The sequence below is a fragment of the Clarias gariepinus genome, chromosome 8 (genome assembly GCF_024256425.1).
Source record: "Clarias gariepinus isolate MV-2021 ecotype Netherlands chromosome 8, CGAR_prim_01v2, whole genome shotgun sequence".
Classification (NCBI taxonomy): domain Eukaryota; kingdom Metazoa; phylum Chordata; class Actinopteri; order Siluriformes; family Clariidae; genus Clarias; species Clarias gariepinus.
In genome coordinates, this window is record NC_071107.1 from 21,721,695 (window position 1) to 21,740,098 (window position 18,404).

Consider the following 18,404-nt stretch of genomic DNA (forward strand, 5'->3'; position numbering starts at 1 on the left):
TCTGTGCAAATGTTAATGCTTCCTTCATGTGCGATTATGTACCGTTCCAGGTTTTGTGGTTTGTTACTTTTCAAATCCTGCCAGGCTGGTTTTTGGATTTTTAGGCATGTATCCACAAGCATTCCAAACAGTCCTCCTTGGTGAAGGAGTAGCCAGCAGTTTACCCAACACACTGTAGTCTCATCTGGGCCAGTATAAAGCTCTTGGTTTTGGGGGTAAAGAAATGTTAAACGGGCCTTGTGCTTCTCTGGAGCCATCGTATGGCAGCACTACACAGGTTTTGTCTTAAGGGAACTCTTAAATAGATGAGAGTTCTTCACAGGTGTGTCTGAAGTGTTAAGTACCTTAAAGGATGGCAGATAAATAAAGCACTTGCAAATTTAATTATTAATATAATTATTTAAATAAAGTATATTTTAGAAGCCTAATTACATACTGGCACAGAGCTGTAATTACAATTTTTAAGAAACATTTCATTGGAATCGTTTTTTTCTTGACAAATGCAAGCAGTAAACTGGGTGCAAACAATAGGTTTTGTGTGTAGGTGGGTGCTACATGAATTCAATGAAGTCTGAGAGGGTGTGGCTTCCCTGAAAAGGAACACTAAAGTAAAAAATGCCACTGGGTGACTCGGAAGCATTTGCCGGTTTTAACCATGTGGTATATGAAACATAATTAATAAATAAATTTAATATAGATTTAAATAAGTCTTGTAATTTGTAACCCAAATATTTTATAGTTGGGCTTTAATGACCAATAAAAACATGAAAAAGCTGAAAACTTGCATGGAAAATTTTAAATGAACCTTGTAGCTGTTTCATGCTTTGGTATAAAACTCCAGGGGCTTAATAACTACATGGCAAAGTTGAGTCAAATAGGATCATGCACACCAAGTTTCCATTCAGTGCATAACTTGGTCAGAGTGATTCTAAATTTAAAGTCATATCCTTTACTGTCATTGGTAGTGTTGGGCTGGAACTGCTCTGACACCCACATCCTGTTATTACTGCAGCTGAGATTAACCCATTGTTAGAGATGAGTTTTGTAATATCCTAAACAGCGTTTGAGTGCTTAGTGTAATATATGGCCTAATTCTTCTTTCCACTTGTAGTTCTGTCTTAATGTCTCAGTTAATGGAAGTAACATGCAGACGATGTCTTCTTGTAATGACTTGTAACAGATGCTTTTCTTAGAATCTAGAGAAGTGCACCATTGTATAAAGGTAGCATATGGGTCCTCTAAAAGAGCTGTTACACAAACTATAGGCTTGATCTGTCTGCACTTATGAGCGTGTTTCCATTGTAAAGGCATGCTTCCACAAATTACACAGATATTTAACCAAACTAAAAGCAAAACTCTTTGAAAATGCTGTAAGGAAAATAAAAGTCAGTTTTCATTGGAATTATGTAATTATGTATTTGAATTGGATTATATCATTGTATACTGAATGCCATCTGTGAAATGCATCATTTAAATACTACACATATACATTTTTATTTTAGGATTATTTTAAAATCATGGTTAAGCAGAAGTTTTTTATAATCTGGTAGTTCCTCTCACTCTTCTCTCTCACTTACTGTGGGGGATTTGACTGATGTGTGCTTCTGCTGGATGGTCAACAAAACTTTGAATTGGGGGTTTCTTCCCTGCAGTGTTAAGTGAGCATGTCTAGCAGTTGTTAAGTAACAGTTGCTCTTGTATGTTTTACGCACACATTTCAGCTGCTGCAGTTGAGATGGTAATGTCCCCACCCAAAACCAAGAACGTAACCTTCCTATAAGTGTGACACCATATAGTAATTTGTTGTAAGTCTTATTAAAGTAATTAGCTTTTTTTCTTATCAAAAAGTTTTTTTACTTTTTCAACTAAACAGTGGATAATAATAGCATATTAATTAATATGGCATATAGAATCAGATTACATTTTGCTACACTGCTGTAGTAAATGGATTTTTCTGTGTATTTTGGGTGAATATGCTTCAGATCTTGTACAGTACTAAAGCCAGTTTTTGTTTAAATAATGTTCTGTTGATTATGTCAGAGATGGAGGTTTTTGTAACTGCTCTTAGTATACCGGTCTTCAATTGGAATAAGCCTGAGGTGAGCAAACTCCACACAGACAGTGAGCTGCTACTGCCTTGCGCCGTTCATTTGACTTGGTGTTAAATTAAATTAATAATTATGAATTTAATATTTACTGATTTCCGAAAATAAGAAAATTACCAAGAAAATAGCCTTTAGCCTCGACATCTGTCCCTTTGTTGTTGCTGAACTCTTCTGCCACCTAGTGCTAACATTAGGTACAGGCCGAGTCCTGTCCTCGATCATGTGACTAAACCCGGAAGTGTTTTTTTGTTTAATGGTGGAGGTACCACACAGGTTTCATTTACTAGATTTTTTTTTCACAATAAGAAGTGTCTTTTTTTCTGCCACTTTTAATAGTGTATTGTAATAGAAATGAAGAAGAAGTAGTAAGGTACATTCGCTACGGTGCTGGGTAAATATATATATCTGTAATATAATTATTATTTTTTAAAGTGCTTTTAATGTTGTTATTTAACATTGTTTAAGATAGATGGCACGCTATAATTGCTCAAAATACCACATTTATATTGGCAAATCTGCAAATCCTGTTCTAGTTATAAAGAAGTCATGGTGGTCTGCTTTCTTATCCATACCGTGTGTCCGGTGAGCGCGCTCTCTGCCGGTGAGAGCCGGATCCTGTACTCTCACCTGTTCGGACCGGAGGAGGTCACACTGCTCCACCCAACCGCCGAGCAGCAGCGACTGGCCCAAAAGGAGGCTCTCTGCCTCGTAGCCAGGTAACACTCTCTATCCCATAAGTAATCAATGTTACTCTCTCATAGTCTAAACTATTGGCAGAGACTTCTTATACTCTGTTTCAGTGCAACCTCATTCCATCCATCTATCCATCTAGGAAGCTCTGTAGTCCAACTACGGACCGTGATGATTACCGTTATAGGACCTCCGGTCGACATTCACACACTACAGGCAATTTGTGAATGGCACTTAGTCTAAAGCATGTCTTTGGACTGTGTTAGTAAACCGAAGTACCACGAGGAAACCCATCAAGCATGGGGAGAACATGCAATCTCCATGCACACAGCCTCAAGGCAGGAATCAAACCCAGACCATGGAGGTGCAAAAAAAACCCTGTCAGAATACACAGTGCATTGCTGTTGATTTCACATGGAGCCGTGTAGCTACAGACCAGTCAGAGTGCCCATGCGGACCCCTGTCCATTGCCAAAAGTGTCTACAAAGGGCACATGAGCATCAAAACTGGTAGCAATGTTAGGAGACCTGTTTTGATAAAATCATTTTTTTATTTACATCATGTGGACAACCACAGGTATTGAAGAGATGGCACCAGAATGCACCATGGGAAGAATGCAAGCCGGCAGAGGTAGTGTGAAGCTTTGTGTGATGTTCTGCCAGAAAACCTTGGGTTCTGCCATTCATGTGAATTTTACTTTGACACATACCACTACCTAAACATTGTTGCTGACCAAGTACATGCCTTTATGGAAATGTTATTCCCTGATGCTGGTGGAGATCACTGTGGCCTTGCACTTCCAGTGTCGAGGGTTTGATTCCCGCCTCTGGTATGTGTATGTGGAGATTGCATGGTGGGTTTCCTCCAGGTTCTTTGGTTTCCTCCCACAGTACAAAGATAACTATAATGACTTTGAAAGCCAACCACACAGAATAAAAAAAATTTCATCACAATACAGTACTTTGAGTTGTCGTGGTGAATAATACTGTATTCCATTTTTAAAAACCTTGACTGTACTTGACTTGTCACAGGAGTTGCGCTACTGTTTACACAATAGCTGTCTGGGTTGCACTAACACTTTCAAGGTCTACTATTGGGAAATACTTGTTTAAATGTTTTTTTTTTTTTAGACAAGAATACAGTTTATGTAGCAATGCTAGAAACATGATTATGGCTTAAGTGTGCATGTGCTAAATGCAATGTCCTAAAAGGGCAGTCCGCTAAGCACTGAACAAATGTGTTTTTTTACTTAGGCCCATCCCACACACACATTGTAAGACAATTATCAGCTACTTTGGCCTTCTGTGGAATAGTTTATACAGAATGCTCAAAAGGTAATTTAAGCATCATTAGTGGCAAAGCTGCTGTCAACGGATTTATTAAGGGGAGAAGATAATAACACTCTGATGGAGACTGATATCAGTAACACAGACATTTAAGAAGTGTGGTGGAACTTATTTAAATTAATTGTCATTTATATTGAACATCAAAATGCTAAATTATATAATTTTTTATTTAAAAAAATTAAACTATATGCTGTCTGTGCAGCATGATGTAGGTAGCCTCACAGTTTCAGGGTCCTGTGTTCGATACTGAGACTGTCTTTCTGGGTTTTATATGATATCCTTGTCCACGTGGGTTTCCTTCAGGTTTTTTTTAGTTTCTTTCCTCTATCCCTATCATATTCACAAATTTAAAAGAACTTAAATCTTACAAAGCCAATATAAAAATACGAATGTTCAAGAAAAAGACATTGTTCTGGCTCTTATAGGCAAGTATATTTTATCTAAACTTTAAAACGCTGCAAGAGACGAATATTTCATTTGGTGATGGTAAGTTTTGATAGCAGTACAATGCTGGAATCCAGTGACAGTTTCTCTCTCCATCTCTCTCTTAGGCAAGTGCGCAGTGCTGTGTCTGCAAGCCGGGAGGTGTCAGGCAGAGTGTTAGTGGAGGCAGGGCTTGGGGAAGAGGCCACAGCTTTGAGTGAGGCTGAATCTGGTGTATTGTCCTTAGCAAACAGGGAGCCATTTGCAGGAAGTTGTGTTGCTCTGTGGCTTGGAATTCACGCTCTGGCCTTCACCCTGGTGTGTCAGCCACATGAGAACCTGTTGCTTGCTGAGGGAACTCTGCGGAACCTGGCACGCCACTGTCTGGAGGAACTACGTCTGCTTGGACCTGGTAGTGAGGTGTGTGAATGTGATAAAATGTGATAATACTTTCTTGTGAATTTTAATGGACAAGCAAGAGTGATATCACTTATTGATATGACCATCATGTCCTATTCTACTTCATTCTGAGATATAAGATATTTAATTTAGCACTTTAATTATGCAGTGTAAATTATATATACACAAGCTTAAAGCCAATTAGATTAGAGAGTTATTGCTGCATGAGCCATTGAGGCTAACGGTCTACTTCCATGTTTGCTGTACCACACTGTATTAATTTCAGTGGGCAGTTTTGTCATATCCACGCACGCACGCACACACACGCGCACACACGCACACACACACACAAATAGAGGTTACCTGAGCCCAACTTTATGCCTTCATGACCTACCTTATCAATTATTATAAGGCTCTTTTTACTATCATTCCTTTCAGATCATCCACTAGGCTATGATACACTCACTCAAATATTTGGACATTGACAAAGTTATTGTAGCAGAATTCAAAGTAAATTCTATTCAGAGTTCGGATTGAACACTTTACATATGCAAGCCCTCAACTTCTTCGGGGGACAAATGTAAGTGGACAAATTAACGTCATTAAAAATTATTGTTTAAAGTTGGAAATTCCAAATTCCTTGGGGTCAGTGACTGCCTAAAGTCTGAAACCCACAGACATTACCAGCCTGGTGATTCCCTGTCAGGCCTTTCCCTGTCAGGTCTTCCGTTGTTGCTCGTTTTTAGGCATTTTGCCCTCAGTTGTGCCTTCGGCAAGTGAAATGCCTACTCCATCAGATTCAGCTGTGGTGCTGACTTGGCCATTGCAGAACATTACAGGTTTTTTATTTTTAAACCACAGAAGGGTTGCTTTTAAAGGTGTACCAGTCACTGTACATCTGTACTGTGAGGAATCATCCAATGAGAATACATCCCCCTTCCCATAATTCTAGTACAAGCTTTTTTTCTTGTCCCTCCTTAGGGTGTTGCTCCAGAACTGTACTGGCTTTTTAAGATTTTTTTTTGCATACTTTAAATCTGTTATAGCCGTTTTTGTGGGCTTACCAGTGGTTTACATCTTGTGGTAAACTTTGGTGATGGTCTCTCTTTCTCATTATTAACTTTCCTGCAGAAACCATATCTCCTTAATCTTCTTAATTTGGGCTTTTTTTTCTCATCAGAGAACTAATTATTACAGTATGGCATCTCCTAGAGCTGTAAATCATGGCTAGACTGTTGATTCAATTGAATAGCCCTAAAGTTTACTGTATGACTTATTAATAGCAGCTATATTTTTTATGGATTTAGGAAGTATTAAAAACTTCTACAAAGCCTTTAATAAACATTAAAGTGTGCTGTGTAACTTATGTTGTTAATTACTTAAATATAATTTCAAATACAAAGCTATCATCTTATGTTTCCTATTATTCATCTGCTCCTACAACCGCCCATGAACTCACAAAGGAAATTTAATTTTTGTGAAAGATGTAAGTGGTTTATATTTTTTGCAAAAACTTGGAAACTGTTTAAGGAATTCATCAATTTAATTCTGAATAAAGGACTATTCTAATTAATTAATCGAATCAAATAGTTTGGTGAAATTGTACAATTGATTAGATCACACAGCACTATAATTTACCATGATTGTCTTTCATGATCCCTTCCGGCCTTTTGGTGCATTCTTTTATTTAAGACTGTACCAAATATTTGATTTGGCAACACTTGATTCTGTTGTCTCTCTGATTGGTCTAGTTTGATTTTAGCCATAAGATGACTTGCTTTTTTAACACTGATGGCTGTTTTTTTCATATTGAGACAAAACAGGCAAATGGCACACTTGAAATCAATTCTCAATCTTTTAGCTGCTTGCTTGTAAGTAAAATAGTGAGGGAATAGTATACTCCTGGCCAATTTGTCCAATTACCTTTGGTTTCTTAAAAATAGGAGGACCACATGTAAAAAGTACCTTTCCTAATTCAAACTAGAGCTGTAAAACTTTTTCCTTAGTGCTATCATTTTTCAACAGTTCTTCTACTAGTATACACCAACTGTTTTTTGACATTTTAACATACTTTTATTAACTAGTCTGATCTTTGTTATATCTCGAACTATAAGAGCGTTATACAGTTAAACCTTGGATTGCGAACATAATTCATTCCAGAAGCCTGCTTGTATATTAAATCATATATAAAAGCGAATTTCCCCATAAGGAATAATGGAAACTTCGAACAGTTTCACAGCCCAAAAATATTAATATAAAAATAATTAATACAGCAAATCTGCACTACAAACAAATTAACCTGCACCTTACCATTAAAAAGAATCATAAATGGTGTTAGACGAGAGAAGAAGCAGGAGCAGGGTGGCTACTGTGTAGGATGACTTTCTTACACACACACACACACACACACACACACACACACACACACACACACACACACACACACATGATAATACAATGTCACATTTCCGTGAAATCCTCAAAAGAGAGAGATTCACACAAGCGTGCACGCACAAACACACACACACACATACCACATACACTAACAGAATTACTGCTCTGTCAGAAAACGTCTTTAACAAGAAACCTCTCTCTCGAGGATTTCGTGGAAATGTGAGGTTGCATTGTTGTAAAACAGATTCCTCTCCCACACTGCTATAGCCTTTTTTTAAGTTTTTCTTCACGAGGGCCGTTGTTGCATACCGTTGCATAGCTAAAGAACAATGACTACACTTGGACAATGTTATAGTAAATAATACACGTGCACACAGATGACTATACGAGTGAGAACCTTTGGCTTGGTTGGGATCACGTGACGTTCGGGAGACAAAGCGCATGCGTACTGTTCGTATATCAAGACCGCACAAGGTTTTTTAAGTTAAAAACGTTTGCTCACCTGGAGATTGCTGGTTCGATTCCTGGGTGATGCTGTAACCTCTTACAGCCGGAGGTCGGGAGAAAGCTGATTGGCCGAGCTCTCTCAGAGGGGGGGATGAGAGGTACTTGGTGCTCCCACATTAATCGCGGCTCTACAGACAATCAGGGGCGTCTGTGAGCTCACGCAAGGAGCGGATAGCGCTGTCCTCCTAGTGTGTTACGCTGCCCCCAACGGTGCGCAAGCGAGCAGTTTGAAAAGATGCGGTTGGCTGGCGTCACATGGTTCGGAGGAAACACATGATAGTCTTCGGCACTCCCGACTGAGTGATAGTAGTAGCCTTAATGTGGGAGCCCCCTAGTGACGGGGAGGAATTGGACAAGACTAAATTAGGGAGAAAATCTAAAAAAAAATAAAAATAAATGTTTGCTCATGTTGCAAAATAGTCGCAGACCAAGTTACTCGCAATCCAAGGCTCCACTGTATAAGGGGCTATATATACGAGTTTTATATAGTGAATATGTAAATGAACTTTTATTTATTTATTTATTTATTGAGTCTGTCTGTCTGTCGGACAAATGCTTTATTCTTAGGTGGTGTTAAAAAGTGATCGAGTGGATGCAATGCTTCACCGACTTCTTCCCCATGGACAGCTACTCTTCCTTAACCATCGCTTTGCACATATCATGGACAAAGAGCTATCCAGCTACATTGGCAAATAAAACACCTGGATATGTGCTGAAAGTATCAGGTGAAGCACTTAATTTCAGTTTAAAGACAAAAGAAAGTGATTGAAAGTTGTACATGTAATGGGGACCACACATTCCTAAGTGATTGCATACATGAATACTCTCCCAATAGTGATTACCTGTTTAATTCTATATGTATACGAATTAACCGTGATATCAAGGAGAGCATGTTAATGAGTGTAGCAATTTCATATCTGAGTCAACTGGTTCTGTATGTGTGTTACATGCAACTGTCTCGATCTTATATAGTTCCTTACAACACACCTGTGATTTAACACTTTGTATAAAACAATGAGGAAATATTAGATCTAAATATAATAAACGTGATAATGACGATCGTTCTGTTTGTATCAGTCCAAATCTCCTTACATCCTGTTCCATTAGGGGGCAGTGTTGGACCTCCACATTTACGGTATTGAAGATGTCTGTGAAATTCTTGACAATGACTGACAACCTACTTCACTGTCACGTTCTCATCTGAAATGCTAAAACAAAACAGCAGTGATGTGTGAACAGAGTGCTAATTGGTATGATCTGCTGATGATGTGGTGAAGTTTTAATTGTTGCTTGGTGAAGTTTATTAAAAATATTAAAAGGATAAGCAACTAGTGCATGACTTAATGATGATACCTAATGATTATAGAGTCTTTCCTTAAATATGTGTAAAAAAGGCAAGTCTGTTCAACATTTAACTTGGTTGAGTTTATTTAATTTCTTCTGTACCTTCAGAACTTTAGCAATATACTTTTTTAGCATTATTATTTAATAATTTTTTTTTATGAAGAAAAAACTCAAAATATGGCAAAACATTATTAACCAAAAACAGATTTCACAGCTGTGTTAGGAACTTTTTATGTCGGGGTTAGTTAAAGCTACGATAAACAAGTTTTATTTAAATGTGAGCTTATTAAATGTAAATAATTTGCTTCTTGAAACTAGTAATAATTTATAATTGGCGGTTTTCCATGGCCGCTGTGAGTTGTTCTGATAATCCCATGTCAGATTGGAACTGGTGTGAAATTTATACTCATAAATCCTAAATTTCATCTTTAAATGTTTGACTGTCGTACCATATGTGGGTCTTCCCCAAACTGTTGTTACACATAATTGGGTGAATGTCTTTGTATTCTTTCATTTTGTCTTCACTTGACTGGATCTAGAGGGTCCAAACTTGGGGTGTCCAGACCTGTCCTTAACCTCACTGAACACGTTTGGGATGAACTAAAGTGCTGACAGCACCCCAGGCCATCTCGTTCAACATCAGTTCCTGGATTTACTCATGCTCTTGTTATTGAATGGGAACAAATCCCCAGAGTCACGCTCCAAAATCTAGTGAAGATCTAGTGCCTTGCTAGAAGAGTGGCAGTTATTATAGGAGTAAAGGGGGACTAAATTTAAAATAGAATGTTCGAAAAGCACAAATGGGGTTATGGTCAGGTAGCTAAAATTTTTTTGTTATACTGTGGTTACCAAGTTTAGAAACATCAACGGTCATTATGCTTCAGGTCTAAGCATGAAAGTAGTATTGTGTAAAAGGCTACCAAAAAGAAGGGAGAATGAGTATATCATATATTATACTATAATGGAAAAAAATTGAGGACTGGTTCACTTGTTTATATTTTTTGGTTAACAGTGTAAGACATTTATTTTTTCTTTAATTTATTTTGATGTTACGATAGTGTATGATAATCAGTTGATTTATTTCTGTTGTGGAATTTGTATCATCAATCAGTTCACAAGTTGTTTAGCTAGAGAGCTCATGGAGTTTAGTAAGGTGCTTGTGAGTTTCTTCGTAATTTTGTATTTCAGGCCTGGTTATATCAGGTGAGGGATATCACCTGATGCAACCACCAGTCCAGATAATATAAATATATATTTTTTTGTTTAGTTTCACTCATTCATCTACTACTTAGTAACTGTGACAAACACATTGATGTGCACACACATACACATATGAATTTTTTTTTTCATAATGCATCTATAATACTGAGCGCTCACAAGTCTTAAACATTGGACCACATTTTTTTTTCACAATCTTTTTAATTTTTAGGCATGCTACTTAGAAGGATGCTGTTTGGGACACAGCTTTCTATCTAAACACATGCACTTGCAGCCATGAAATTAACAGGGGAAAGTGCAGCACAACCTATATTATGAAATTGTCTTGTGTAATTTTCTAAGAGGGGTAGGTTTAACTTTAGGTCTTTGCATGTTATCTACATTGACTATGAGCTGTTTGTAAAACTGCTGCTGTTGCTGAATGTCCACTATCCACCTCTTTGTCCTTTTCAGCTTGATGATTATATGTGTCTTACTAGTGCTGTGTTTCTGCCTTACATGCAAAGAAATTTGCATAAATGTGTTCAAAATACAACCAAGGTCATATTACCATTCTTTAATGTTTAAGGAAGTTTCCTTCCAAAACTCCAGAGGCAAAATCATTTTATCACGACAAACCACTTGATTAAGGGCACCATTGGTATACAATTCTTTACTGTAGAGAAACTAATTTTAAAATGCTGCTGGATAGTAAACCACGAACAATAATTTCAGAAATCATAGAAATGTTATATCTGAGTCAACTGTGAAATCTGTTGTTCATCCTCCTAATGATGCTAGATTGGGACTATATTTCCCCTAGAGTATAATAAATGCTCAGCTCAAAGTAATTACATTTATATTGGTTTTTAATGGGATCTTATTTTCTATTTCAGTATGGTATTATTTTATATTTCGTTAGGCATATACAGTAAAACGTATTTTATTGATATAAATGTTATTATTTACTGGGTTCTCTGCTATAGCTGCCATATGTCCCTCTGTTTGCCCATTTCTCATTTGTCTAAGATTACACTTAAACACACCATTTAAACTCTTTTTCTGTTGTACCTTAACTGTCCTCTCTAATGAGAAAACACCATACACCTCAGAACCAATAAACATCAAAAATTCTAGTTGTTGTTAGTGTGAGGTTTGAACTGTCAGTTTGGGTCTAAAGCTGGACATCAAATATTGAAATTAATTTGAGTTTAAATTAAATTGCATTTGTCTCCTTTAGTGTCTTCGTGGTGACTGTGGGTGGCTTTGAATGCTTTCTCTTTCCGTTCTTATCAGCGGAAAGCACTAAGGGCTTCACAGGACAGCTAAACCAATGTAGCTTTCTGCAACATGCATGGACCAAGCAAAAGAAAAGGATATAAAATACCTCTGCTTTCTGATCTTTCTACTGCCCTCAACTGCAGATCAGCCTAGCTCAGGAACACAAGATCTGTTTGTTTGAGTTCAAACTGAGTTGAACTGCTAGTTTTTATTTTAACTGGACAAAAGTTCAAGAATAAAATCTTCAATTATGAAGGCCCACCGATGTCAACATTCTAATTTCATTGTGTGGTTTGGTATTGTTAGTACACACACTGCAGTTTCTAAACTGTCCCAGTGCAGCCAAAGCTACAATAAAATCCCTGTTAGTTTATCAGCAAATGATGATTCAGGTCCTTATCAGCCCCACTGCTAGCTTTAATCACGACTCAAATTACTACTCTGATACCTTTTAAAATAGGCTTTCTATAATTATTATACAAACACCAAATGTATAATTAAGCCACATCACACAAGCAAGTATGCATTCATACTGAATACTGGCAGGGTAATCATATTTTTCAGCTGAAAAAAGTGTCAGTGTCCAAAATAACTTAGTGTGTTGCAAGGCAAATAACATGGAATACAACGTCATTTTCCCAAAGTCTTTTCTCTTTGGAGTTAGTTTTACCAATTGGCACCATCATGCCATCTTTAAAAAACAAACATAATGCTTGTCTATAAATGTAATTCACTGTCTCAAGCTCTTTTCATTTAGAAGAATGTAAAAAATATTGCGTGTTTAATGGAGAACTACACATGCACTTACTGTCCAAATAATTAGGAACATGTATGTACACCTGCTCATTCATCTATAAGCTCATTCAGACACAGTTCAAGGGGTTCATTTAAACATCAAAACGTGACACAAATGTGGTCTCAGTGCCTCTAATCATTGTATGGTTGTTGCTACCAAATAGGTTGGTATGGAGTATTTAAGAAACTGCTCATCATCTTGCATTTTACCACAAAGCTCACTTAAAGTGAGATGATGAGACAGATGAGAATGTCCAGGAAGGTTCAAGTTCTTTTGATATAGTAAATACAGTATTTTCAATTGTAATTAACAGAAAATACTTATTATTAATAAGTATTATAATTTTTTATTTAATAAGATAATAATAAATAATAAGTTTTATAATTATTTATTAAAAAAATTGGCTTTTCTGTACTACCTTACTGATGACTCAACGAAGAACATAGATCCGTTTTAAGCAAGTGCTTAAACATGGCATAACGTTCTTATGTTTCAGACGACTGGTCATTCATGCTCTGTTTAAATCACTGTGAAGTAAATGAAAACATCAAGAAAGAAAACATAGAAGGTCATACTTATGACATACTCACAACGCTGCTTGATTCGATTGTATATGTCTGGTTTTGTTTTGTTTTTTCCCCTTATGCTGGCAGATGTTCACACTTGTTATTTTGCAAATAAGCATGCAGCCATAAAGGTGTGGAGTTTGAAAGAAAAATATAATCTGAAAAACACAAAGGTGTGTAAATAAACTGTGGCATGTGTTTGGTGGTTTCACAGTTCCATTTGACTTTGCTTTATGTATCTGAGGACTGGAGTAATAGGATGTTTAGCAGCCATTTTTATACCTGTGGATGCCTAGGTCTCCGTTGGAATGTAAGCAATAACAGGGGGTTAAAACATTTTATTTTAAGACAGGGTTATGGTAATTGTATCCTACTCCATTCTCCTTATTCTTATGCTTTCTTTTGCCTGTGTAGTTTACTTCCCATTTTGTGTTTCAGTGTGTGTGGGGTACTGCTGCTGGGCTGAAACTCAGCTGATGTCCTCAGTCAGTCAGTGTGACAATTAAACTCGCCCCACTAGGGATGTAGTCTCATGCGGTTGTAGCTACGTGCTATACCTGACAATGCCAGACTGCTATCGCTTATGTACTACAATTTCAAACCAAGTCTCAGCTCTAAAATGATTGAATCCTATTTAAAAAGTACACCCTATAAACAATACAAAAACGTTAATTTACAATGCAGCAACAACCTTCTCTACCAATTTTTTTTTCACTTAAGTAGTTGATGAAAGCACCGTGTCAAGGGAGAAGGTGTGTGCAGTATAACAGGAATTCATGCATTGTTTGACTGCATGCACATCTGTGTACCCCTAAGGTTATGGCATATCAGAAATCCCAATGGAAAATAAGACATAGCAGACATATCCTGCTGTAACAAACTCAACAGCTTCCCACAAAGTGTGTGTGTATCTTATGTAACTTGTTCACAAAATTTGTGTTCTTCTTTGGAGTGTTAAGATTTTCGGAGTAAAATTTACTGTTTTCATGGCTCCCTATTACCCCAAACCAGTGCTAGAGAAATAGAAGCATTGATGTGAAAGTGAAACAGAATGTTACACTACAGTATCCCACATAGCTTTGTTAAGTATATAAAACAGTGTTCACACAGCATCCAAATCACATAATGTCCTATTTCACAGAATGTGACCCATACTCTAATAATGCTCTGGTACCTGAAATGTACCAGAGGTAGTTTATGGCCATGCTTTTTTTAGATGGGCTTCATAAAAGTCAGTTTCATCACGGTGTTTATTAGGTTTTGCCAATGCACTTAACAATACTGTTCTTGCTAAGAACTATTCCAGAACAGCAGACCTTCGTGTTTTAAAATAACATCTGACTGTTGTTGGTACATAATTATCTAATGCCATATGTGTTATTTCGTAGTTCTGAAAAAATCTAGTATTGTTCTAGAATGTGGAAAATAAATCCACATGTGTGTCCATATTTTTATCTGATACTATATATTAATTGGCTGGTATTTTTCAAGTATTTAATTGTTCAGTTTCTGTGAGTCTCTGAACATGATGTACTCAGATTCCTGTTCTTAGCTGACATGAGTGGAACCTGATATGGTTTTCTGAAGTGCTGTTGTAGTCCATTCACCTCAAGGTTTGATGGACTCTGGTTTCTGGGATGCTTTTCTGAAACCATACAAGCTCTTGACTTGGATGTTCATGCTTTTATGCATGGTGCTGTTTCCACGTGATTGGCTGATAAGATGACGCATTGATGAGCAAGTGTATTCCCAATGAATTCAAAAAGCAAAAACATGCCCACGCACAAGTGACAAGACAGCTCTTTCATGTAAGACAATATGTTTGTGATTTGAGAGTTTGAGATCTATGTAGATCTATAGGCAGGCAGTGGGTACACGCTTCAGCAAGAACCAATAAACTCTGACATGAGACCATTCTGTAGGCTTTGGGTTAAAAACTTTTATTCAGTTTATACTGGATTATTTGGTCATACTTATATACCACCCCATACACATGGTAATTCCCTTACATCAAGCATGACCCAGCAAATATGGTATGAAATGTATTACTGTAATGTTTAATCTGTGTAATAAATTATACTGGTGTTCTAGGTTTTGTCTGACTTAAGCAGAATAGCAAGCCATTAGTTATATTCATATTATTACATTTGGGCTATTAAAGAACGTATGGTATGGCACACACAGTTAATCTTGATTATAATTATTCATGCATGTTGAATGCCATATCTTTCACTCAAGAGAATATATATATATATATATATATATATATATATATATATATAATACACATAATACACAAACATACATACATATATATATACTTAGCAAAAAAAGAAACGTCCTCTGACTTTCAACTGTTTTTACTTTCAGTAAACTTAATGTGGAAATATTTGTATGAACACTAAAAGAGTCAACACCATAAAACATTGTTTAAACCCTTTACAATGAAGATCTGTAAAGTTATTTGGATTTTTACAACATTATTGTTGAAATACACAGTCCTGAAAAAGGGAAGTTTCTTTTTTTGCTGAGTGTTTATATATATATATATATATATATATATATATATATATATATATATATATATATATATATATATATATATATATATATATACATACATACATACATGTACACACACTACCATTCAAAAGTTTGGGGTCACTTTCTAACTCCATGATCGTTCCTGATTTTTATTTCTTTCTACATTGTGAAGGAATGCTGATGGCATCCAAAAAATGCATTAATCTCCTTTGAACAGTTAATGGTGAGATGTGTCTGCTACTTATGCTCTGTAAAGGCTTCATAACGCCTCTAATCTAAAATGCTGTTAATTGGTCATTTTTCAGGCTGATAACTCTAAATGAACTTCTCGTCTGCAGCAGAGGTAGGTTTTGGTCTCGCCCTTCTGGGATGGCCTTCATGAGAGCCAGTTTCATTATGGTGCTGGACGGATTTTGCAAATGCACTTGACAATACTGTTCTTGCAAGAACTATTACAGAAAGGCTGACCTCTGTGTCTTAAAATAACAACTAACTGTTGTTTTTCTTGTTGTTACGTAATTACCTAATTCCATATGTGTTATTTTATAGTTTTGTAATCCTCAGTATTGTTGTAGAATTTAGAAAATAAATTGGTAAACAAAAACAAAGAAATTGGCAAGTGACCCCATATATATAATATATATATAATTTTTTTTAGGTGGGCTAATTTTTTTTACATTTGTATTGGCCTTGTTGTTTCTATCTGTTTTTATGATGTAGAATGATTTTTCTTTTTTTTTTTATTTAAAGAAATCTATTCACTTTGTCTTGTCTGGATGTCTGTAATGATCTGAAAGTATTGAATTGTGTTTTGATTGGTATTCTGTAGAGCACTTATGAGTTTTATGCTTACTTTCATTGTGAGGTCAGGGTCATGGAGATCTCTGCTCCAGTACATGTGTGCTCTGAGTTATGTTCTTGTCTCACAACCCTTTATTTTTCTAGCTCCAAATGGCTTCAGAAAAGAGGATAGACATACTGGTTATTCATCACTGTGTCTTCTTCCATCTAGGGAGATAGAGGGAGAGAGAGAGAAATGTTGGTCAATGGACTGAGAATTTTGTTCAGATGAAGATAGAGGACTCAGCTCTTCCTCCCAGCCCATTTACGGCTCAGTAAGGTGGAGAAAGAACACTCTGTGTGTGCATGTGTACGTTTGTGTGTGTGTGTATGTCTGAGAGAGAGAGAGAGAGAGAGAGATGTGTATCTCTGAATACATAAATTAGACTCTGGCTCACAGATGGTTCACTGCAGCAATGGATTGGATGTGTGTGTTTGTATGTGAGTAATGTCACATTATTCTGATTGATTTTGTTGTTGACGGGTGACACAAGGCCATCTGTGTAGTCCTGGTGTCTGTACAGGAAATAAAAAGGGGAGGAAGCAAGAAAAATTCTATATGGAATTACTTTCAGATTATTTCTACGAGTGGCCTGTAGTTTAACTAACACCACAATATGTGCATTTTTCTATAGAGTAGATCTCTCTCTCTCTCTCTCTATTTTCTCATAACATTACAACACTTGGAAGACAGAGAGGACTTCTCTGCACTTATTTACTCTATGGAGTGGCCAGAGCTCTTATGTAAAGAAGCCTGAGCTGTGGCATTTATACTATTTTTGCTCTTCACTTTGCTACATTGCATAATCTGAACGGAAATGTGGTATTTGGTTTCTATATGACGTATAACTCATAATGAGAGGAGTCTGCATTATAGTATAATTGTATAATTGTGTCTTTTTTCACATTTGGATTCACAACAAAGAAAGCAAATACCATAATGCATTGTACAATAGTGCAATTTTTTGTTGCATATTAGGGTTTCATATCAGACACTTTTTAACCTAATCATTATCTACCACATCTATAGCATGTGTGTGTGTTACAAATACACACAAACACGGGTATGGTTCATCAGTTTGCTTGTTTTGACGTGTATGAAATATGTATGAAAACAACAAAATTGTTCTGAAAGCTTAATTAACTGCAATCGTTTTCATTGTATTACTGATTGTAATGTTTAGTTTTAGAAATCATGATATCATATTAAATGTTTCTTGCTGGCATCCAACAAATGCCTCTTGACTTCAATTACAAGTAAGTTTCTAGTAAACAAGATTTCTGTTCTTTTCCTAGACACTGAGAAATGTGACAGTTTTTGTTGATGAAAATAACCCACTCTACATATGCTGTATTAAGGAACTGCATTTGCAGACCATTTAAATATGCTTCACAGTGAGAGTTTGTTAGATTGTTAGATTGCTCAGGGCATTATTAAACAGCTACAGGATTCACACATCTTTTCCTTCATGAACTATAATTAATGTTAAAGGTTGCTAATTGATTTATAGTTGTACAATGGTTGCTCTGAAGATGTATTAGACATAGCAGATAGTCTGAGCTAAGGGAGGGCAATAAAATACAGCTGCTGTCTGGAGAGCTCTTCATTAGCTCCAAGCACATTTTAATTTCAGACTTGACCACACATTACCGCTCAAGTGTGCAGTACCTCAGTATGTAATAGCTCATCCTTCCTTTCATGACTATAACATACGCATTCGAAGCATTATTAATAGAGCTACATTTACATAATGTTTACCCGAGCTTATATGTTTACATGCTAACACTAAATGCCATGAATTACAATGCTAAAACTGCTATAAAGGTGTAAATGATAATCTTCTGTGGACTGTCCCATTCAAGATGTACGATTATTCATTCATTCATTCATAGAGCCTTTTGACTAGTGTGTCTTCTGGATACATTCTGGATCCATCATGCTCATGAGGTTAACATGGTTCCTAAAGGAATA

General features: G+C 36.4%; 1 protein-coding gene across 4 annotated transcripts; it reads left to right on the plus strand.

The window, feature by feature from the left end:
* The first annotated feature begins 2,351 nt into the window (after positions 1-2,351).
* ap5s1 (adaptor related protein complex 5 subunit sigma 1) lies at positions 2,352-17,649 on the plus strand. Of its 4 annotated transcripts, none has more exons than XM_053502829.1 (5): positions 2,352-2,496; positions 2,639-2,821; positions 4,693-4,984; positions 8,432-8,589; positions 16,605-17,649. In XM_053502829.1, exons 2-4 carry the CDS (start codon positions 2,652-2,654, stop codon positions 8,558-8,560), a joined length of 591 nt encoding a protein of 196 aa, XP_053358804.1. In that variant the 5' UTR covers positions 2,352-2,496; positions 2,639-2,651; the 3' UTR covers positions 8,561-8,589; positions 16,605-17,649. The 4 variants fall into 4 exon arrangements, with proteins under 4 accessions (XP_053358804.1, XP_053358805.1, XP_053358803.1 ...); XM_053502830.1 differs by lacking the exon at positions 16,605-17,649 and adding an exon at positions 11,646-12,690; XM_053502828.1 differs by lacking the exon at positions 16,605-17,649 and having other exon boundaries at positions 8,432-8,925.
* Positions 17,650-18,404: the final 755 nt, after the last annotated feature.